At 50.5% G+C, this 21,399-nt stretch overlaps 7 protein-coding genes across 7 annotated transcripts; 3 read left to right on the plus strand and 4 right to left on the minus strand.

Annotated features, from left to right (window-relative positions):
* Nucleotides 1-177: 177 nt before the first annotated feature.
* On the minus strand, nt 178-561 carry Z518_00735 (uncharacterized protein; the record flags this gene model as incomplete). Its single annotated transcript, XM_013421336.1, has 1 exon — nt 178-561. One exon carries the CDS (start codon nt 559-561, stop codon nt 178-180), a length of 384 nt encoding a protein of 127 aa, XP_013276790.1.
* A 422-nt stretch (nt 562-983) lies between these two features.
* Nucleotides 984-1,945, plus strand: Z518_00736 (uncharacterized protein; the record flags this gene model as incomplete). Its single annotated transcript, XM_013421337.1, has 5 exons — nt 984-1,164; nt 1,220-1,475; nt 1,573-1,685; nt 1,729-1,853; nt 1,904-1,945. 5 exons carry the CDS (start codon nt 984-986, stop codon nt 1,943-1,945), a joined length of 717 nt encoding a protein of 238 aa, XP_013276791.1.
* Nucleotides 1,946-2,596: 651 nt separating this feature from the next.
* Z518_00737 (uncharacterized protein) lies at nt 2,597-4,303 on the minus strand (the record flags this gene model as incomplete). Its single annotated transcript, XM_013421338.1, has 3 exons — nt 2,597-2,692; nt 2,751-3,548; nt 3,611-4,303. The coding sequence occupies 3 exons, from the start codon at nt 4,301-4,303 to the stop codon at nt 2,597-2,599; spliced, it is 1,587 nt and encodes a 528-aa protein (XP_013276792.1).
* Nucleotides 4,304-7,365: 3,062 nt separating this feature from the next.
* Z518_00738 (uncharacterized protein) lies at nt 7,366-9,039 on the minus strand (the record flags this gene model as incomplete). Its single annotated transcript, XM_013421339.1, has 3 exons — nt 7,366-7,742; nt 7,807-8,496; nt 8,556-9,039. The coding sequence occupies 3 exons, from the start codon at nt 9,037-9,039 to the stop codon at nt 7,366-7,368; spliced, it is 1,551 nt and encodes a 516-aa protein (XP_013276793.1).
* A 2,085-nt stretch (nt 9,040-11,124) lies between these two features.
* On the plus strand, nt 11,125-14,646 carry Z518_00739 (uncharacterized protein; the record flags this gene model as incomplete). Its single annotated transcript, XM_013421340.1, has 1 exon — nt 11,125-14,646. One exon carries the CDS (start codon nt 11,125-11,127, stop codon nt 14,644-14,646), a length of 3,522 nt encoding a protein of 1,173 aa, XP_013276794.1.
* A 3,548-nt stretch (nt 14,647-18,194) lies between these two features.
* Z518_00740 (uncharacterized protein) lies at nt 18,195-19,709 on the plus strand (the record flags this gene model as incomplete). Its single annotated transcript, XM_013421341.1, has 1 exon — nt 18,195-19,709. One exon carries the CDS (start codon nt 18,195-18,197, stop codon nt 19,707-19,709), a length of 1,515 nt encoding a protein of 504 aa, XP_013276795.1.
* Nucleotides 19,710-19,765: 56 nt separating this feature from the next.
* On the minus strand, nt 19,766-21,230 carry Z518_00741 (uncharacterized protein; the record flags this gene model as incomplete). Its single annotated transcript, XM_013421342.1, has 2 exons — nt 19,766-20,919; nt 20,987-21,230. 2 exons carry the CDS (start codon nt 21,228-21,230, stop codon nt 19,766-19,768), a joined length of 1,398 nt encoding a protein of 465 aa, XP_013276796.1.
* Nucleotides 21,231-21,399: the final 169 nt, after the last annotated feature.

The following is a 21,399-nucleotide window of genomic DNA, read 5'->3' on the forward strand; positions in this document are numbered from 1 at the left end:
TGAGAATACCAGGTTACAATTTATGCAGCTTCGACGTACGTAACACAGATATCGCCACTCCCCGCCAACTTTACCCGGGCGAAAATCGGTCAGTCTTCCGCCAGAATGCCTCCATAATGATGCCAGTCGCTGCAGTGAAGTGGTCAGAACTTGTCTAGTTGACAAATACCAGGTCTTTTAACTTACAGCGAGTGTAAAACGTCCCAGAAGCATCGTAGAACCAACTATTGTAAACGCTAGGTTTTGTCGTCTTTCACTCAGATCCAACTCGTAATTAATAGGACGGTAGTCTGGAACTCTTCGAAAAGTGGTTTCCCACCATGCCGGATTCGAAACTGGATATGCAACGGTCGGACGCGGAGCAAGAGTTGGATCAAAGTCTGCGGGTTGGGCTTCTCTTTCCACGTCACCGACTATGACACTTCCGTTATCTCGTTCGGTCGAGTTTGAGGATCTCGACTGGTATATTTCGAAGTCTGCGATCAAACTGGCGACTTCAGGCTGAACCAGTTGTGATCGCGCACCATCACGAACAACAATGGTTGAAATAATAGCAGCCATTCTGGTTGTACAGAGTACAATACAGTATCTCGTTGGCTGTGGAAGAGACACCGTTGAGTGCTTTAAACAATGGAATGCGTGTGGAATCTTCTCCTGAAGCCCAGTCAAGCATAATCACCGCACCTGGACTTGGCTTTACCAACTTCCTCGCGGGCCATCAGTTAGGCCTCGCCGGGGCCAGAGAATTTGTGGTAAATGGCCGAAGCAGGCCAGTGTGTTCCGATGGAGCCGAGACAATCAGTTGGTGTTACCACTCTGACCAAGCAATGATTTTCGGTACGGGGCAATGCCAGGCGCCAACAGAACATCCCTCACTTTGGTTGACAACATCGGGGACAAATTTCTGGTTGTTCTCCATGTGATGAAGGAATCAATATCTAACTTGCGACAATACCATTTTCACGTAACTACAACCCTTAGCCATGGCGTTCAACCAGCACCGTACCATCGACGACAAGTCCTTTGAGTACGTTTTCGTTCAAAATCAAGGTATCCCGCTTAAGACGTATGAGAAGGGCGTATTAAGATGCAATGTTTTCTTACCAAAGGACGCAGCTCCCTTTGGCGACAAGGTGTATCCAGTTATAGCGACATATGGTTCATGTATATCGTTCCTTTTCCAAAATTCCGATACGAAGGTAGCTAACATGCACTACAGATGGGAAGGATGTACCATATGAAAGCTTCTACAAGAAAAGCTGGAGTCAGCTCAATCCACAGATGAAATCGGCCCATTCTGCTTGGGAGACTCCAGACCCTCGCTATCGGACAGGCGAAGGATATATCGTTGTCCGCGTTGATGAGCGTGGGTCTGGCCAGAGTCCTGGCTTGCTGGATACGATGTCTCGTGGGACCAGCGAAGCTTTTTACAACGTTGTCGAATGGAGGCCCAAAGGACTAGCAGCAGTCATACCGTAGGAGGGAATGAGTGATTACTACCGTGATCGTGTCCGCCATGGAGGTATCCTATCAGATCGATTTATCAGTAAGTGGAGGCAAATCCTTTCTTAGCATCCGACGAGCCTCTTCTAAGACTAACTGCGATTACTGCGAAGAATTTGGGTGGGAGAACGGCGTCCAGCCAAACCAGTATGGAATGCCCGGCCGTGCTGCTCGAAAATGGGGTCAGGACACTCTTGAAGGTTGACCTTAACGAGGAACAATTAGTTGCAAATCGACGGAATCAGATGGCCGACACGACAGGGCACAAATACATGGACGAAGAATACTACAGGAGCAGGGGTTTCGATCTTGCTAGCATTGAAGTTCCGCTACTCAGTGTAGCAAACTGGGTATGTATGTGATCCATGGAGGGACGGGCTTTGCTAATCAATATTTGAAGGGAGATATTCTTCTGCATTTGCGAGGAAACGCCATTCTTTGACTCGCTCCTCAAGGATGATGATTACGGGGGATGGAAGTCGGGCAAGCAGCCCAGGATCCAACTATGTCTGCGCAAGGGAGATTGCGGCGTTGATGATCCTGAGCGAGAACTCCAATTTCCATCCCCCAATGAGGTCGACTGGCCAATCCCCGACACCCACTATACGAAGTTCTATCTTACTACCGAGCAAAAGCTGTCCCGGATAGGCTGCGCAACGGGTCGGGTTAGGTCGGGTTTTCGAAGGTCCTTACGCTACCGATTAACCCGATACCCGACCCTATTACCGAAGATATTAAGAATTTACATAAAACGTGGTATTTTTTGTAAAATACGGTTAATTTACGACCCGCCAAGACCCGAAACCCGATGTATTTTAACCCGCCCGATTAGCCCTATAGGGTTAAAGGGTAGGGTGATCGGGTCGGGTTAACCAACCCGTTGCGCAGTCTATTCGTCGGTATTCTCAAAGCAAGTCGAGATACTCTGGTAAATCCTTCTTGCAGCCACGAATGAAAAGTCCCAGTATCTTGGCCTATTTGAGTCTTCAGCATGCTCAAGTCTGGTTGCAGACGTCAAGCTCGGTCACCAGCTCTGAGCTTCTTGTTTGCGTATTTTGATCCCACCGTGGCTACAGGTCGCCATTACCACCCTTCAACGCCTTGTTCTGAATCGCACCCTGAAATTGCTCTGCTTCACAAACCATGCATTGTGCAGTTTCCATTCTTCGTCTGGGGCAGCCAATTCGACCTGGAAAGGAACGGTATGAGCATTGATCCGAGCCTCTTTATAGAAGGGAACATCTCACCTCGAATCTCATCAAGACCGCAGGGACGAGTTTATACATCTCCAAATAACTGATATTCTTGCCAATGCAGGTTCGGGAGCCAGCACCAAAGGTGAAGAGGAAATTCTCCATCTCCCTTCGCTGTGCTGGAGATGCATCAAGCCACCTTTGTGGACGGAATTGCTCTGGTTTGGATCCGAAGATGGACTCGTCTAGGTGGACGGTCCAAGCACTGCAACCGACAATAGACCCACCCGGGATGAAGGTGTCACAGATAGTGACTCCGCCAGGAGGCACGATTCGTTCAAGTGGGAGGCCTGCTGCTGGGTGTATGCGGAGTCCTTCTTTGATGACGGCACTAAGGAAAGGAAGTTCTCTAACGGCCTCCCACTCAACGATACCATCGGTCCGTTTGAATTTTCCATTACGTTGTTGTTCTTGCAGCTCATCAAGGAGACGTTTCAGATCCTCCGGATTCTTCAGAAGATTATAAAAGATAGCTCGTAGTGAGATCGCAGTGGTGTCAGATCCTGCAAACATGTTGGCCACTGTCAATGCGAGCACTCGATCCTTGGTTATGAAGGTCGGTTCCCGATCATGGGCTTCCAGGAATCGAGAAAGAAAATCCCTCCTGATTGAGGATGATCCGGACCAATCCTGCGGCTTCTCTTTAAAAGTTTCGGGATCAACGCGGCCTGATATGCGCTGTCTGGCAAAGACGACAACAGGTGTATCGGAACTGATCAGTCCCCAACGACTAGCAAGAATACGCAGAGGATTTTTGAGGAGGAGTTCGTCCAGGAAGGGAATTTGCCCGACCTGAGAGACACGTCAGTCAAGCAAGATTTCCAAAGTGCCTATGCGTGGCACGTTGCACTCACGACTGCTGCGTAGTTGAGCAGCTTCTCCAGATTCCCTATAATACCATCCACATCAACTCCATTGTCAACGAAACCTAGCCTCTTCGAGTATGTGAGTTCACCTATCACGTCGAACGCGTAGTACTGAAGCCAGATATCGAAATCGCAGACGCTGTCATACCGATCGGCAAACCGGTTTTGGATCTGGTCCAGGAATGCAGTTGTTGTCGAGTCAACAAGAGGCTCGAATTGTACCAACGTGCTCATCGCATACGCGTTGTTCACGGCCCGGCGGAGCTTCGCGTGAAACTTTTCGTCTTGAGATGTAAATAAAGTGAGCAGCCTTCTACCTTTCGCTACGGTCTGTTGCACCGAGTAGAAACTGGACTTGATATAACCGGAATTTAGCGCATATATCGTCTGGATTGCTCTGGGGTCAGAGACAGATATCGTCTTTGGACCTAATCGAACAAGTTTTCCATGCTTCCGATGAAGACGAATATGTTCATTCTCCGGTCGCCAGGACCATGTAATGAGAAGTCTCCAGAGATCGGTGAAAGAAGCTAGAGTAGGTCCGGGAATGTGGTTGACGCCGTGCCCGTATTTATTGTAGATGAGCCGCGTGGACAACAGCAAAATTATAGTCCCGATCAAAACGATCTTGTAATGGGCGAAGACGAGAAGTTGAAGATCTTTTGCGACTTCGGAGATCATAACGCGGAATTGGTAACGGATTGAACTGTTGAGCAAAGTTGGTTTCTTACTAGTACTTCGATTTCGAGCGGGCAGGGACAGGCGGTTGTGGTGCACGAGGTAGGAGTCGCCAACGCATTTGCGCAAACGAAACGTTATATGTCCCCTAACCTCGGACAAAGAAAGCGCCGTTGATAAATCCTGAGCCGACACAACGTGTGTAGAATCCGAGCTCCATTCCCTCGCATTACACGTTAACGAAGGACGACGTCAACCCCGCTGCTGCATGGAAGATTGGGGAACCCGGCACTAATTCCGCAGTCGATCTAGAAAACTCCTTTTGAAGATCCAAGACCCGTTCTACAGCGTTTCAAGAACGGCATCGGCCTATATGTTATCTAAACAACTAGTAGAATGGTGTCTGGTTGCACTCTTTCTCATCGGCTTGAAGAGAGATAGCTTGTCCGTTCGTATATCTCAAGACATACATCAGGAAGACCGAAAGTGTCTCCTCACAGGGAACCACCCTCTTTTGAGGGATCAGTGAACACTTTCCCGAACCATGCATCGACATGCCGTGAAAAGTCTGCCTCCAGATGAAATGGAAGGAAAGAAGAGGGTGGTACGACAGAGTCAGTAAAGATATCCATGGAATAAGTGAAAAATGAACCAAATTATCCAAGACAACGACGCTAGATATGATATGCCGAGCACGGAAAGACTCAAGGTAGCCGAGTCTAATTCTTGTGCACTGTCAATGGGGTTCCCTGTGACCTTCTTTCCGTCCTCCAAGCTGCTAGAGCGGCATCAAGACTCCACCATAGAAGCCAGAGCCTTAGCCCAGGTCATCAATTCGAGAATGTGACTTTGACAGAATCGAACCTGGACACAATACCATAGGAGTAGCAACAACGGGGTTGACTGCGCGTCCTGGCGCCGCAGGAAAACGCTGAACCGGCATCCTGAGGCGAGCTTCGCATTTTGTCTCGAGGGATCTTCTGGTCCCCACTCTCATTTCGATCGGCTTGAGATGTGGAAACAAGGACCAAGTGTGGACTTTGATGAATATTTTGCCCTTACCTTTTTCGACGCTGATTCTTCAAATACACAGTGGAAAAGGAGCATGGGACAACGCGGCGCTGGCTCCTCCACATCAAGGAGACGTGAATGGGGGAGGAGATCCGGAATAATGTCTTGGGCACATTGCCAAAACAGGTGCTTGATGTCGCTGGCCGAAACTTTCATGTTGTTATCATGAAAGGAATAACACCTTTACCAACTCTGAATGCAAAAGACTGCGGCTGGCTGTTATTGGCCACCAGGCTGGAACTTTATCAATGGAAAAGGGACTGAAGGTATCTCCTCCACAGTATATAGACACGATGTATGATCGACTGGCCTTTCCTTAGCCTCTTTTCTTGTGAGGCCTCAAGTTATTGAGCATGACACCGGCACGTGGTTAACTTCCGAGCTCCCGCCCCATTCGACTCACCCATCGGCGGTCTCGGCGGTTTGCGTCGTCTTGGAAATGATGTGTTCACTCTGTTGAAAGAGCAAGTGTCAGCGCCGCGAGACGGCTTGGAAGCAGTATAGAATTGTGAAAGAACATGGTCTAGAAGCTCCTGCGAAAGGAGGCGTTGGGCCGGGGGGACGGGGACGAGATATGCAGCGAAAATATCCGACGGCTCCAGGCGAAGATAGCCTCCGAGGGGGTGACTGAGGAGTGAGACGGGGTGATATCGGGTTGTTGCTCGTATCTTTCCGTCAAGGCTTCCTCAAGACAAGAGTTTACATTCTTGATGACTTGAATGTGAATACCGTCGTCGCCAAGAAAGAGAAACCCTCCCGGCCCTGCAACCTTTCTTTCCTTCTACTAGGAGGAGGTAAAGCTGAACAGCATTGAGGTCAGATGTGTCTGTCGACTGATTGCGTGATCTGACCTGGGGACGGCCACGGCCACGGCCCGTGAAGTCTCACACGGTCTAGGCATCAGTGTCTCTCCCTTTAAGGATCCTTCCCCGACTCAATTGCTGAATGCCGATTTCGGTTCCGCATCTGTATCAGAAGTGTTGCATACTCGGCATCGACAGATTTTCTCTCTGGGCGAGGGTTAGTGACAAACGGCCAATCATCAATGCGAAGAGGATATCTCTCTAGCAAGATACTTGTTTACGCCCTGATTTCAGATTGTATAGAATCCGGAGCCCTTCCTGATTTGAGAAGAGAGACCAATCTAAGAAGAAACCCAGATTTGTCTGCCCAACACCTTTTTCCCTTGCTCGTATTACCCTGGGCCTATAGCTCGATCCATTCGCGTTCGGCAAGATACCGAGGCGCCGCACCGGGGCCCCAGGACTCCAAGCAGAATGTCTTGGCTCTCCCTAACCTAGTAATCCATCCGTGTCTAAAAACGTGGATGTTTGATGGAAGGCCGGAATCGGAATTCAGGTTCACTGGGCAAACGGTTTTACATGCCGTCGGGACCGTACCAAGATGGCCGATCGAGTTTCTGTTAGGGAGCCCAGTTCTGGTGGGGCGGATCTGCGTTTTTATTATCGAGGTGAGTTTTATGTGATGGATCTGGAGAGTTTCCGGGCTAGAAGCAGGAGGGGATCCAGCGGACACGAGAAATATTGGACGAGCTTGCTGGTACCCCGACATCTTGGGGGGGAGATGTTGCATAAGACTCGGCTGTTGGGCTCAGACATATGGAACCAAAACAAATTCGGCTCCGAGGTTGAAGGGTCGATAAAGTAAACAAATCTGCTTGCTGGATGTTGTATCTGGTCGGCCAAGAGGCCAAAACCCCACCTGCCGCTTGGTGTGCCAGTCAAGCAAGGAGAGAGATACAAAGAACATGTATGTATATATATATATATATATTTTCTTGTGACGGTGTTGTTAATGGATGAGTAGATCAAGAATGTTTGGCGTGGGAGTATGCAGATATACTCAGGACGACTTTCATCTGGGTTCTTCCCACCCTTAACCAATGAATTCCCTTCTTTCCGCCGGGAACGTATTCTAAACAACCTGGTTCTAGTGGGAAGCCCCATTTCCCGGTGATCGCCAGTTCCTCACTCTTAGTAGGTGTATCGGAATCCTTGGAGGCCCTCAATAGCTTTTCCTCCAGCTGCAACTCGCTTGTTGGCTCGGTAAAATTTCAAATCCAAAGCCAAAGTGATGACAATGATCAATCCGCTTGAAATCATACAGGTCAGGATACCGGGGTGGTATTCTGGGCTATCCTGGTCGCGAAACACTGTACTGCCAATGATACCGCCAATACCACCAGCACCAACAAGTGTGGCGGAGCAAAGAGCACGCTTCCATTGACCTCGAATGTTGTTCGCTTGCCAGGTCAGTACGCAGGGAACATTGGCATTGCAGGCGGAGGTGGCAATGAAGACACCGAAATAACGGACACCGACATTATCGAGGTAGCCGAGAAGTGGGAGACCTGCCCAGATTGATAAATTAACTAGTGAAATCTAAGGGTTGGTTGGATGGGTCCATAAACTTACCGATCAGAAGCGCACACCCATTAATAAGGACCAATGGAGATCGAATATGATACTTATCGCCGATCCAGGCAAATAGATACATGACGAGCGCGGCCGCGACGTAGGGAGGAGCAACGAGACACTGAGATGCGGCGACACCAAAACCCATACCGACGTTGAGAATGATGGGGAGGAAATAAGCGATGGCGTAGGTATTTGTAGTGGTCAGGCCGAAAAGAGCGGCGAAACCCCAGACTTTCCAGTCCAGTCCGCATTTGATGTACTTCATGAGATTGAATGGTTCAGGAATAACATCGTGTCGGTCCTTTTCGATGCGAGCCACAATGAAATCGACTTCTTTCTGATTCAGGAATTTAAATCCGAAGGTCTTGTTGGCCAGTTCTGGGAAGTCGACGATCACGGCGTATGAGAGGATGGCCATGACGCATGTCAACACGCCCTGAAGAATAAAGATCCATCTCCAGCCTGCAATGCCGGGGAGAATCCCCGAAGGAGCATCAGGGTCCTCCTCAGTAGGTCCGTAATGCTGTCCCCACCAAACGGGGCCGTCGCCATGGTTCTTCAGCTGGGAGAAGCCGTAAGCCAGGATGCCTGAGAAAGCCGATGCCATAGACCCAATGAGATAGAAGACGGCATTTCGTTTCTGGAGTTCATATCGCGGATACCAACAGCTGAGGAGATAGGCACAGCCTAGGAGAAAGAAAAATTAGCCGTCCGTGAAGAGCCGAGAACGATGGGTCGGGGCATACCGGGGAAGAAACCAGCCTCGAAGACACCCAAAATCAAACGGAGGGGAATCAGATCACTCCAGTGCTTGACGAATCCGAAGCAGATCATGGTGATACCCCAGAGAAGGGTGATGGAGGGCAGAAAGATGCGGGGGCCAACTTTGCGGAGAACGACAGTGGCCGGAGGTTGCAACAAGACGTAGGTGATAAAGAAGAGAAGCACAATGATCGAGTACCGATTGCCGATGAGGACCAGGTCGACGCCCATGCCGGCGACGACAGCGATACCAAGATTAGTCCGATCCATCAAGGATGCGGCATAGAGGAGCCCCAAGGTCAACACGAGTCGTCTATCTATACGTCTGATAATCTTTTTCTGCTCCTGAGGAGTGAAGGATTCGATGCGAGCATCGTTGAGCTTATCAGAGTCGACTGATTCAACTTTGCCAGCCCGCTCGAGCTCATCGATATCGACCTCTTTCTCGACGGGAACAGCAGTCGCCATTGTTGTACGGTATGTCAAAGTAGGGGAGTAAGTGGGAAATGGGAAGGAGAAAACAGAGTTGGGAAGAAGGCAAAGACGAGATGAAGAGTAAAGTCACGTCTTGGGAGAACAGGGGGATTATATCGTGCGAATTCCGCGTTCTGTCAATGAGGACTAAGCAAAGACATCGCGTTCTGCTGACAAGGCACTAGCCAAGCCGTTTCCAGAGAGCCCTCAGCGGTAGTTAGAAAACCAGCATGGTGTGAGCCGAGGATCGAGAATGCATAGGCTTGCACAATCCAGCCAGGATCGTCCAACTTTCCAAGGGCAGGAGATATGCTAAGTCGTCGAGGCGATAGGCTACCAGCGGGAAATGGCCCAGAAATCAAAAAAACCGCCCCTCCAAAACAGTTGTTTGGGGGAGACAACCCCAGACTTGTGGTGAGTCCTACCGCAGTGGAGAGTCCGGGGTAGGCCATGTGGACTGACTTTGATCGCCTCCTTCAGGAGGGTAACTTCACACCTTAGTGTATGCAACCGACGGGTCCAACTAGACGGAAGGATGATTTTCCGCGCACCCATTTTGCTGTTTTTCTGTCCTGTCGAAATATGTTTCGCTTCCAAAATGCCGAGGTGCAACGATGCAACGAAGCCAAGACGAAGAAACAAATGGACAAACTTCATGGTTGATGAAACTCGGGCAAGCATTCAAGATCCAACTCTTGACCAAAGTGCTTAGGGTTGCTCCAACCTTTTGGGCTTGAGGCGAACAAAACGGGGCTGCCCTTGCGGGCACGAAGAGCCCACCTGTGATTTGATCCATGTTATTGATTCGCAAGGGGTGTCCAGTGCCAAGAGGTGCAAAGGAACTCTGGGGGTATCGGTTGCGTAGGTGCTGCTCTCTCGGAAGCGAAACAGTTCTATCCATCCTGGATATCTGGATTGGTCCATGCGGTCGGCCGAAGGAAACAGAAGCTGGTGGCAAACTTGGGCAAAGGCGAGGGACATTTGCTGATGGTGCATAAGTTTGCTCTTGGCAGAGCATTATTCTGAGAATCATGAGGCTGGATAGCGTTTCTCAATATCTCGAATCTCCACAGAATGTGAGTGGCAAGATCGGGTTGTCCGAGTGGCGGTTCATCACACCGTATTTGCGCTCGCCTTTCTTGGTTGGGCTCGTCACCGAAATCGTCCATATCGAGTAACCTGCCTAGGCAAAATGGATCTGGAGATTGATGTAGATGCGGGGTATTGATGACAACCGCGGCACGATTACATTTGGGAGGAGCGGCCCCCCGATTTGGAAGGACGAAAGATCATTTTCTCGATTGCCAGTCTGAAGCCGCGATCACTAGGAAGCCGTTGTGAGCAATGAGCACTTACCGTCGGTGCGAACCCCAACTCGTCTTGGCCCGATTCTGGGAATCCAGCAAAAACTCGGCTGAAGAGGCTTTGAGGGGGGGCCTTCTGCTCGAGCAAGGAGCTTGTTGAAAGAAAGACATCAATCGGGAGGGAGCAGGTCAACTTAATATTTGCACCAAGGGTTGAGCTATGGATTAGGATTAATCAACACGAACTCATCGTTATGCTGGTGACAATGCCCGAGAGAATGCCGGGACAAATGGGAAGACGCGAAGAGCTGTTGGGTGTCGCTGTTTTAGCGAATTCGCGGAAGTGCGGCAACGATCGAACAATTCAGCCAGTCAGAAGCCGTCCAAACATAAGGTGGTGTTAAAGCGGCCCAACCAGTGCGCTAGACCAAATTCGGCTCTTTATTTACATCTCTGGGCTTGGCATTCGCTGGCAGCACAACGCCTCTCTCGACTAGTCCTCCCTGTATTGTATCTGGCCGCACAGACACTGCTCTCGGTTTTCCTGGCAAACGTCTGCAAACTGCGCTGGGGAGTGTTCTGCTCTCGTTCCTCTACTCTTTTTGGCGACACGCTCGCCATTGTTTTTGCCCATAGCAGTGTGCTAAACTCACCACCTTGTGTGTTCTCAAACACGTTCAGCCCACCATTGAAAACCAATGCTGCCGCCCCTTCTTTGAGCGCGTCGCGCACCATCCTGAACGACAATACAAACACCTCGGTACACTTTGGAAAAATGTCGGCACCACAGCTACCTACGAAATTCCCCTGCTGGTGTCGCGCAGTTTACTCCTGGGGAGGTGAAACCGACAAAGACCTTGGATTCATCGAGGGCGACCTGATAGAATGCCTCAATGCGGGAGATGGCTCATGGTGGATGGGAAGGCTGCGCAGAGACAAGAGAATGATGGGACTTTTCCCTTCTAACTTTGTTGTCGTTCTCGAGGACGGCTTTGTGCCTCAGAGTCGATCAGTCAGCCCGTTGTTGGATTTGCACAAAAGTGACAGCGCAAGCAGGAATTCCGTGGCAAATGTCGAAGAAAAGAAGGGGAGAGCAAAGTCCCGAAGACCATTTCAAGGTTACAAGAGTGCCAAAGCACCGATTGACGCACCTCCCCAAACGGCGCCTGCGGCCGCGCCAACACAACAATCATACGACCCCAGAAATCCTCCCTCTACAGTTTTGTGGCAGCAGAGGCCGCCTCCAAGAGCTCCTTCCAGGTCACCGTCTCCATTACCACATCATGAGATTGGATCATCTCCTCCGCCTCCTCCCCCGCCTCACCGGGTGCTTGGAGGTCCTGTGTCTTCGATATCCAGGGCTCCTTCACCTGTACCACCAGCATTTGACATGAATGACCGCTATCAGACCTTCTCTCGCACTCCTTCTCCTGCTCCGCCCTCGATCAATGGACACACTCCCCCCATGATTCGAAATGCGATGGATGATGTGATGTCCTCGTTGGATGACATGACGCTCGTCAGACACGAGTCAACCCACGGAAAAGAACAGGAATTCAATCCTTGGTCGCCGGAAGCTTTTGACAATTTTCGTCGCCCGGAAGAAAGGCCAAACCCTCGACCGTTGACAAGTCTGGGACTAGGAGCCAGTGGAATCCATTGTTCGGAGGGACGTATCAACAACAGCAGTCGCCTCGATGACCCCGATCGGTTTCAAGAGGGTCCGCCCCGGCTTGAAAATTACGTACAGAGGATGGAAAGCCGGCTACGCCGTATGCAGCAATTGCGAGAAGGCCGCGACCCAGGTGAAGTTGGAAGTGACCCTCCAGAACCACCACCGAAGAATTCCCCGTGGCATTCGAGACCCGGCTCATCCATGGGGGGACGGCGGTTGTCAATGCGGAAGCGAAAATCCGCATTTGAGCTGGGGTCAGACAGTCTCGCGAGAACCTACACAGCCAAAACGAGCTCTACGAATTCCAGCTCTGGAGTCCAAAGTGTTGCCACCAATTCCTCGCATCAAACCAGCATGACAAGCCAAAGTATAATGAGCGGATATTCTGCAAGTGCCATCAGTGCTACCAGTGCCGGAAGTCTAGCTCGAAAGCGAATGGGAAGCATTCGGGAGCGCATAACGAGGCCAATGACCAGCGCAGGCACCAGATCTGACGAGTGGAGCCCAACCGATATGTGGCCCAAAACACCAAATACTGGATTTTCCCACCACTCAGCTCACGATTCGAGACAAGGCGCGAAGTCGGCGGTGGGCTGGGAAGATGCAAATAGGGGTACAACTGGCGGGCTTGGTGGCTTCACCACTCCAAAAGCTAAGAAACCTGGCTTTTTCAAGAAATTGATGGACAGTGCAAAGACAGGTGCTGCAAGTGCCCGGAGCACCATTTCAGCCAGCCAGACAGGAAGTAATGCAGGCTCACCGACGAAGATGACGGGTATTGCTGGAGGTACAGCATTCAATGCACCTGTCCGAAGCTCTACTTCAAACGGCGCATTCGGGAGAGACGCTGCGAAGGAGATGGGCCTGACCAGCGGAGCTTCGGGAGCGTACATCCTGACTCGGCGCGATGTCAATCGATCAAACACACCAGGACCGTCGGAACGTCAAGAACGGGCTGATCGATGTCACATGTTAGATCAACCGGTGATCTGCCCTGTCGAAGAACTGTACGAAAATCTGCAAGGCGATGCAGATGCCGACGGACGCCCTGTTTATGAACCCTTCCAACTTAGCAACCCGAGCTTCAGTCAGGTGGATAAGGCAGCTCGGTTCATCACCACTTTACCAAGCAGCATCACAGCTGCAAGTCTAGCGACGGGCTACATCTGTCGTCCGTATCGCAGCGGTGTCCAAAGATTGCGTGCAATCTTCACATGGTGCGCCGAGAGGATCAGCTGGGAAGAAGACTTGGACATGGACGGCTTCAACCACAACCGGCCAATTGACACGAGGAAAGTCATTCAGACCAAACGAGGAAGCAGTCAAGAGATTTCAGCCCTGGTGCTTGAAATGTGCATCGCCATCGGCATTCATGCTGAAATCGTGCACGGATACCTTAAGACACCAGGCGAAGACCTCGATCTGGACGCGATATCCCGACCAAATCATTTCTGGAACGCCATCCTCGTCGACGGAGAGTGGAGGATGATGGATGCCAGCCTCGCAAGTCCGACGAATCCCAAAAGACTGCTCTATTCTAGTGTCAGCATCAGCATTGCGGAGGCATGGTATTTCTTGACGAGACCAAGTGAGATCTGCTGGACGCACGTGCCTGTCGACGACGCGCAACAACACATGGTCCCGAGCATCAGCCCGGATGTCCTCCTCAGTCTGCCTGGCACATGCCCGCCTTTCTTTAGACAAGGCTTATCAATGCACGCATATGACACGAGCGTTATCCGAATGGATGGTCTAGAAATGTGCACGTTCAGCATTAACGTCCCTCCGGACGTGGAAATCGTTGCAGAAGTAGAGGCCAGGAAATACCTTCGTGATCAAGATGGCGATGTCTACGAGGACGCAGACAACGTGACCAAAAAGAGAGCATTGGCACAACCGAGTTGGTACAGAACCATGCCCAACGCTGAGATCACTCAGAAGCGGTATGTCGTTAAAGCAGTCTTGCCGGGAGATGAGGGCATGGCGGTGCTCAAAGTCTACGCGGGCAAGAAGGGCTTGATGCTCAGTTCGAGAGATATCGTGCATCCGCTGGCGCTCGCCTTGCCCTTGTACAACACCGGTGAGAACCCGGCGTACGACTTTGTGATGCGGCATCCTACACCTCACGCGACGAGGCAAGATCTCTACGTGGTCCAACCACAATGCTGGAGACTTGGTGCAGGAGAGACATATGTCTTCTGCGTGCGTCAACATGCCGCAGCAGTTGCGTCCACGCCAGCAAACGAACAAAACGGCTTCGATATCCGTCCTACCAGTCCCAATCCGCTCGTTCGACCTACCAGTGCCATGAGCATGACCAGCAGTGCAGCAGGCAGTAATCCAAGCGAGCATAACAGCAACATGAACGGTACTACAGGCGTCAAGGTCAAAGACAAACCTGCAAAACTCGCAATCCAAAGCCCCGGCGGCAAAATCATCCGATTGAACCGTAAACATGAGGGTCTGCCGCAGCCAACCGCATTGAAAGAAATTGACGGCGAGATACTTGGGAGTTTCTGGGAAACAGTAGTCAAGGTCCAGGAGCGAGGCATTTGGCGAGGTCTCGTGCTCGCGGATCGCAGTGCGAGATGGTGCGTCTGGGGTGAATGGGAGTGTGTTTAATTAGGGAAATGGCAAACAGCAACGGCAGTTCAGCGGTCTTTGGCATGTTTTTGTGATTTGACGCGGTCGTGAGACAATCTTGATTTTTTGGGCACCCTAGGTCCTGGGTTCACCAACAAACATATATTGAACGTTGTCGAGGACACGGAATGGTGTTGGACTATGTTGATCAAAGAAGGACCTGACAACCATGGGCTTCGGACATAGGGTGTTCGTTGGTTCTTTGCTTCCGTCGTCTATAAGCCAGGACATGATACAGAGGCGTCTGTTGGTTCTTGTACGAGTATGCATGCTCCAGGCTTTGATGATTATTGGGAATGATGACTCGGGTGTGAGATTTAAAGTTCGATGGCAGGAAAATAAATAATCCGCCCCTGCTCCTTGGACAGAGCTTTATTTTTCCTTTTTTGAAGATTCCAAGTTCGTCTCCATTCAAATTTCTTCTTCCGATGAGCCCTGGCCGACAGATTCACGCAGAGAGATGCAAATGGTATCAAGAATTAATAATGACGGGAGGACCAGACAACATTCAAATCAGATTGATCTCGCCTCGGCCCAACATCACAGCTTCGTCAAGGACCGTCTTCGTACCAGGCCCTCTCCAGGAAATTCCGATTCGTCTCTATTCACGAACAGTGGCCTCCTGAATGCTCTCAAGAAGGAGGAAGTACGGATTAACCGTTTTGTGACACACTCGCAGAACCGGAAGGAAAATCTCATCCGCATTGGAGTCAAGGATGCATTGCAGTTTAGGAGGCTCATCAATGTACACATGGATACATTGGGCCTTTCATTGTTAAGATTTGGTTTCCGAGCACACCTTTCCCGATCCTGAATCCGAAGACGGCATTTGTTCACAACAGGCGCATCTTCAGTTCAGGACCGACAAAATGAGCCCTGCCCTGCTTTCTCTGTATGAGCCATGAAAACGCCGGCATCCCATGCCACCCACTGGTCCGGAATGCCCTGTCTCTCAAAACAAATGGAGCGGGAATAGAGAGCCGGGACCCGGTTGGAATGCTGGGGACTCTCCCTCGCAAACGATGTGAAGGAATAGGAGGCGAACTTATTCTGCTATCTCACAAAAGTGTGGGTGGCAGCATGCTTTCCCACACTCCTGAAAGATATTGATCGCTACTGCAGCACCGATTATGGGAGGTTTTCGCTATGCCCGAGAGTGCTGGAAGCTTGTCCATGAGTGTCGTCAACCGACGTGTCGAATATTTCCTGGTGATGTACACCTACACCCTGATAGGTCCATTTTGACTTAGTGGCCTATTCCAGCGGCAACGCATCCATGAATAATAAGTATGCTAGCCGAAGTCAGCCGTATCTTGAGCTAGCGGGTGAAGGGGTCGATGCTCTCACGCAGGTAATTCTGCGCAGTTCCAAACCATTCCTTATCATGGATGTGGGATGTTCGTGTTGACACGATACGCTCTGCAAGGTCCATCCTTGCCAACGAAAGGGGTAATTGCTCGACTGCCCCATGCAAGATTGGAAGCAAAGGACGGAACATGAACTTTGACCTTCTGCCTAGAGTTTTATAAGGATTTCCTGATTGACGGACAAAGGATAGTGCACGAGAGGATACTTGAATGTTGGCTGCTTGAGTAATAAATCTCCATGGACATCCGACACACTTTCAGCCATCAAGGTGAAGATCGAGCTTGAGTATATTTCACCCACCATGCTTGATTCCTTCTCCCAATCAGAGGCATCGAGTCCGATGGCTGGATGATGCGCAAGGCATCGACCCAGAGGTAGAGGATTCCCAAACAGAATACCAATGAGATGGCTTCTCGGATTGTTTTTGGAAGAGTTTCAATGTCAATGTCGACCAAATGTTGAGTGATAGCGAGCTGATTGGTAACGCGTTGACTGGTACCCTCACCCCGGCAATAGGTCAGCGAAATATGCTCAACATTTCGTGGTTTAGATGTGGCTGCCACTAGTGGCGTCGCCTTTTCGGCGATTGCGTAATTTCAGAAGAAAGAACAAGCTTGATACTCAAGTTTCCTGCTTCTCCACGTATTTCCGGCAATCGCGGAGGCAGGAACTCTGCTGGTGGGCAAAGACCTTCCTTGACAGCAGCGCCAGCAACAGGCGACAGTATCAGCACAGCCTGCGATACCTCATAATTATCATGATTTTAGACACACACTTCCAGCCGTCGAACAGGTGAAGGAGCAATCGCATCTTCTGTGGCACTTGCACACAAAGGCATTCCCATATGGAGATTAGCATCGATCATCTGGTCAAAAGTAGATATTTCACACGGCTTTTGGGAAATATCTCGAATACCTTTCCTTCGGTGCAGTTGTCGAGCCAGATGACATCATGAGATGGGCTCGGAAAAACGAATACTTCCGTTCTCTCGATTCAGCACTAGGAGTCCTGCAGCAGGGTCGAGCTTGACATCTGTAATCAAGCATTGGTATTGGATAATCCTGCACATTTCACATCCCTCACGCGCAGATGCTTCTAGATCTGCCCAATTGTCACAAAAGTCGACCGCCTCATATATTGGTTCCAAGAGGCGATCGACCACATTCGTGCGACAAAGACGACATAGGTTCGGCTTCTGTATCGCCAAAGCCCTCTCTGGATCGCCATAGCTGCGGATTGGCGAGATCACGGTTGGATTCTAGCATGTCGTGCAGGGAAAGGAGAGAGAAGTAATCATGGCCATACTCTGGTTATGTTATATGAGAGAAGGCGGTAGCGAGACTGTGCGGGAGGCTGAAGTCAAGCTAAGCAAGCACCAGCACGCGGCATGGACCGTTTGAATTTTGAGACATTTCATCTCGTATCGGCTGGCTTGACAGGGGTCCGCAGGCGCAAGGAGTGATCTTCTGTATTGTCGGCTCAAATAAATTCGCGAGATGAAATCTTACATTTGGTAAGGTCATGTCGACCCAGGAAGTTTATCATTATAGGCTCCACCACTGAAACACTGGTAAAAGGCTTCCATAGACAACGGTATTCCTGATGGTTGCTCTGCGCAACGACGAGATATTCTCACGTCTATAAAGGCGACGTCAGGAACGCAACAAGTAGATAGAGAACAGAGCATTCAAGACATCTCAAGTCGCTCCCAGTTTGACAGGTCAAGTTACGGTTGAAACGCAGGGACAGACCTCGGAAAATATATTTATCCGACCATATGGAGACAATTGCGTCATTATGGACGGTCAACCTCAATGTTGTGCACATTGTCACGATTCTTAACCCGACCATATCGACGAGATTTGCTGCGATGAGATCCCTACAGAACATCACCAGAAGCCTTCAAGACTCGGTCTAAGATCCCAGACTCTCCCGCTGTCATCACTTACTATCCCTCTCTTCGGCGTCGTGTGATCACTTGCAAGGAGAGGAAAAAATACACTGGCGAATATCTCCAAATTTTGGGCAGATCGTTGTCCACGCCTTGTCACAGAGCATAGAGCATATTCCTTTTTTCAACGACCGAGAGGACCTTGTGCAAGAACCGGTATGCTGCTGAACTTTAAGTGAACAAAAAACTTCTGTGCCCAGTCTTTACAATGACGAATTCCCAGTCGCCCAACGACTGCATGGACAAAGAGAATAAGATGCTCTCTTTGACCTCATATTTATCGAGCATGCGAAATGTCATTTTCAGAAGAACACTAAACTCCACAACTTTATCAACACCCTCAGACAACGGGAGCTTGACACTTGTACTGGGTAATCCTTCCGCAGACCTGGACAGTTTTGTCTCGGCACTGACGCTCTCCTACTTCTACAATCTGCGAGGAAACACAGGATCTTCCAGCAAAACCCTCTATGTACCCATCTTGAATCTCCCTGCCGTCAGAGCGAATGATCTATGGAGACTCCGACCCGAGTTCGGGGTTGCGGCCAGGTTGGCAACAGGAGGGTCGTTGGACAGGATCAGTCAAGGAAGCGATGTCAGCGAGTACAGCATGACCGAGATATTGGAGCGACTCATTACCATTGCGGACATCAAGAGCGATAAGGACTCGGGCTTATGTTCCTATTTTAAGGACGCAACTGAGTCCAAAGCACAGCTATCGAGCACAGACGAGAAACAAAATCTCTTCCTCACGGACCACAATTCCCCTTCAATACCTGGGCTCTCAGATGATGCTATCAATTCCCGATTTGAAGTCGTGGGCTGTATCGACCATCATGTCGATGAGAACTACGTGGCGCAAGAAGCAAACCCCCGCATCATTACGACAGGAATAGGAAGCTGCACGAGCCTTGTAGTCAAGCATTTGCGGGATCTCGGCATGTGGCCTTCCCCAGCACAAGCGAAAGCCGGAGAGTGGTCGACATCAAGGTTGCAAGAAATTGCGAAATTCGCCCTTGCGCCAATTTTAATCGATACATGGAATCTCAAAGCTACAGGGGACAAGTGCTCAGATACGGACCGCGAAGTCGTGAAATTCCTCGAATCTCTCCTGACCCACGACTCCGGTGTCCAGCAATCCTCACCTCGATCACCGGAACAGACGCCTTGGGACCGAGACACATTCCACTGCATTATTGCCACCGCAAAAGCCAACTCCCTCTCCCTTCTTACCATGCAAGAGACTTTTGACCGGGACTACAAAGCGTGGCACGAGCCTACGAAGAGTTCACCCACTGATTCTTCCTCCGCCAGCAATAAGGTCAACATCGGAATCTCGAGTCTCGTGAAGCCGCTCTCTTGGCTCATAAAGCATGCAGGCGGGATTGAGAAATTTCTCGACGAAATCGCAGCATTCGCGACAGCTGATGAGAGAAAACTGGGCGTGTATTCTCTGTTAACCCGCGCAGGGGACGGGAAGGAAGTGGTTATTCTTGCCTTCGACGAGCGCATGAAGGGGCTGCTGGACGAGTTTGAAAGCAAGGCCGGAGAGCTGCAGTTGGCGCCCTGGAATGAGGATGAAGACTTGATCAAGGCTTTAAGGCGAAGATTTGAAGGTAGCCCCAATCGGAAGGGCAACTGGAGGATCTGGTGGATGGGGGATACGAGTAAGAGCCGCAAACAAGTTGGGCCGTTGTTAAGGGGAGCGGCCAGGAATGCTTGAGGACAAAATCGCCCGTCCCCACCAAGATATCCTTTGGTGCCATCATATGCGGCATGCTACTCCAGTTTTTGGGCCCATCCGTGCGCCTCGACGTCCTCGGCACTGCCATCTGGAGTGGCTATTCCCGACTCCGCCTCCGCTAGCTTCTGCACTTGATCATCCAATTTGCCGTACACCTTGGGATTCTTCTTCGGCTCGCCCCCGCCGACGCTTTTCATCTGATACCCTCTTACCCTCGGTCCTTGGCCTGTTTGTTTCGGGATCTCGAACTCATACGTGCGCCCGAACGTGTTGATGTCTTCCTTGAACGTCCCGCGCGCGATACTCTGCCGAACGCTGTGGAAAAAGGACTCGATGACCGTGTAGTTGTGGATCTGGAGCAGTGTCCATGCTAGCATTTCATTGGCTTGTAGAAGATGGTGGACATAGGCTCGGTGGTGGCGTGTACAGGAGTAGCATGTACAATCTGGACTGAGAGGTGAAAGGTCGGTGGCGTGGGTAGTGGACCAAAGGTCAGTTCCTAGAGGTTTGGTTTGTGTATCTGAAGAGCCAGGAAATAAGAATGACAACGCAATGCCATGTTCCGAAGACCGCGTCACGAATGGCACTGTCATTAGGTCCACCCCTTGGTGTATGGCCACGAGTAATGCTTGTGGTGTTAATGGGTCACTTAGACACATTGTGGGAGTTTGTCTGAGACTCTGCGGTAGCTCTGCCACCGATGACGGTAAATAGATGCACAGTCCTGATATGCGAGACTTGTATTCATCTTGTAGATCCGAAAAATAAAGGGACAATCGTTCTGGTTCTAGGGGAGGGACAGAAGCGAAGAATGGGGATGAAGTCTGCGCCCCTCGGGCTTCAATACTATCCCGAAGCCAGGCATGCGTTCTGTCGGCGCTCTTTTCAAATCTCTTGACGCTGGCGGTCTCTGTGGCAATCAAATCCGCCAGGCTCGTCGAAATATCTGCTTTTAAAGTCCTGATCGCTTCATGGTACTGCTCCGCCTCCAGGAATCCGAATCCAACAGATGTCGAAATCGCGATGGACGAGTTCGTATTATGCGCGGGACAGGGTATGCTTGGAACCCTCCGTGGGCCTAGGATGGACAAACATCGGTCAGGGAGGCCGATATACCGTCGTAGAGGAGATCCGCCATTTTCAACGGGGGTGTTGTAGATAGGGGCATTGGCATGCGACTTCTCAATGACTGTTATCCACCGACTGTAAGCCACACGGGTCAGCATCCAGCGTTACGCTGAAGGTGAAGAACATACAGTCTTCCAAAGGCACGAATACTGCCGATATTCCCGTATGTTTTTGCAGATTATCTTGCGACAGGTGAGGAACTACGCCTCTGGATGTCGGGACAATGTAGTATGGTGTGCTAATAGGGGGTCGCCCGCGAAAGGTCAATTGGCCTAGCCTTGCGCTGGTCTCTGAAGCGGCGGCATGTTGGAGAACGAATTTGAGCATCTCTTCCGGCAGCTGGGGTAGAGAAGTACCGTTCATATGCTCCATTTTGCTATTGCATGTCGATATGTTATTGGGAGCAGTATATGAATTCTAAAAAAAAAAATTGGGGATCGGCCTGCAACCTCCACCGTACAAAGGGTAGTGTGGAGCATTCTCGCAGCCTAGAAGAGAGCCTCTCCCCTATCATACACCGAGAGAGTTCTCAAGGGTCCCG

Source organism: Rhinocladiella mackenziei, assembly GCF_000835555.1.
Source record: "Rhinocladiella mackenziei CBS 650.93 unplaced genomic scaffold supercont1.1, whole genome shotgun sequence".
Classification (NCBI taxonomy): domain Eukaryota; kingdom Fungi; phylum Ascomycota; class Eurotiomycetes; order Chaetothyriales; family Herpotrichiellaceae; genus Rhinocladiella; species Rhinocladiella mackenziei.